General features: G+C 57.4%; 1 protein-coding gene across 1 annotated transcript in view; it reads right to left on the bottom strand.

The window, feature by feature from the left end:
• Positions 1-915, bottom strand: part of NPHP4 (nephrocystin 4) — a 23,020-nt gene extending 22,105 nt beyond the window's left edge. Inside the window, 3 exon segments of the mRNA XM_009274217.1 lie at positions 74-120; positions 123-186; positions 781-915. Of these exon segments, the coding sequence (XP_009272492.1) occupies positions 74-120; positions 123-186; positions 781-915 (246 nt within the window).
• Between the last annotated feature and the right edge of the window lie 85 nt (positions 916-1,000).

Raw genomic sequence — 1,000 nt, 5'->3', positions numbered from 1 at the left:
CCAGGGGGCCGTTCTCGTTCTCCCAAACCCAGCCGGCACGGACGCTCCCCTGCCCGGCCCCCCAGCACTCTACCTCGTTGAAAGCCGCCCTGGCCGGGCGCGGTGGGGCGTCGCGGGCATCGCTGGCCGGAAGAAGTGGTGGTAGGTGGCGTCGAAAAGGGAGAGGCGCAGCTGGTACTCGGCTCCCTGCAAGGCACGACAGGACGGGAGGTGCCGGCGTTCGGGCCCGCTCAGGGGCACGCCAGCTCAGTGGCCCCAAACTGCAGAAAACACACTTCAGTAAGAGAGGACAAATAATTCCCATTTTCTAATTGATGCCCAAATCAGGCACGCGGCCGCGTACAGCTTCGTGCATCGCTGGAGAACCTTTCTGAAAGCCAGGGGTTGAACAAGCAAAGCCAAAGTGGGAAAACTGAATATTAAGCATATAATAAAGGGGTAGCAGACTTTTAAAGTGCTACCCAGAGGTTTTAATTTTAAGATGCTTACCTAAATTAGAAATTAACAAAAATTAAATTAAAAATTAATTAAACGCTAACTCAGATTTGCAGGTAAAAACAGATGGGATTGAGACACGGCTCCGATTTGTGTTTCCGGGAGATTTACAGCTAGTTCCCCCTCAAAACAAGTAACCCTGTTTCCAAAACCTCCGCCTTTATGGGCTCTGGCCCACAAACGCAGCAACCCCCGGCGGGGACATGGAACGGCGGCGGGCAGAAGCCGAGGGCTCAGCAAGAAGACACTGCTGGGCTCTCCTCCGCGGAGCCGAGTCCCCCCTACCTGGGTGAGGGCAGCCCCTTCCAGGTACTTCAGGACACAGCGGAAAGCCGTGGAGCCCGGCAGGCGAGTCCGTCTCCGCTGGCAGTGTGGAGGAAGGGTGAGGTTCTGCAGGAACACCCTCTCCCACTCGCTCATCTTGCTCCCCAGAAGGTCGCCTCTCCCTCCCGGCGTCGGCTACGGCGAGCGCTCGGCTGGAAAACAGGAGGGGAACGCAGGCTCC

This window comes from Aptenodytes forsteri, unplaced genomic scaffold (assembly GCF_000699145.1).
Source record: "Aptenodytes forsteri isolate BGI_AS27 unplaced genomic scaffold, ASM69914v1 Scaffold16, whole genome shotgun sequence".
Lineage (NCBI taxonomy): Eukaryota > Metazoa > Chordata > Aves > Sphenisciformes > Spheniscidae > Aptenodytes > Aptenodytes forsteri.
Note: the sequence above shows the minus strand (reverse complement) of the source record. Positions and strands in the feature narration are given on the sequence as shown.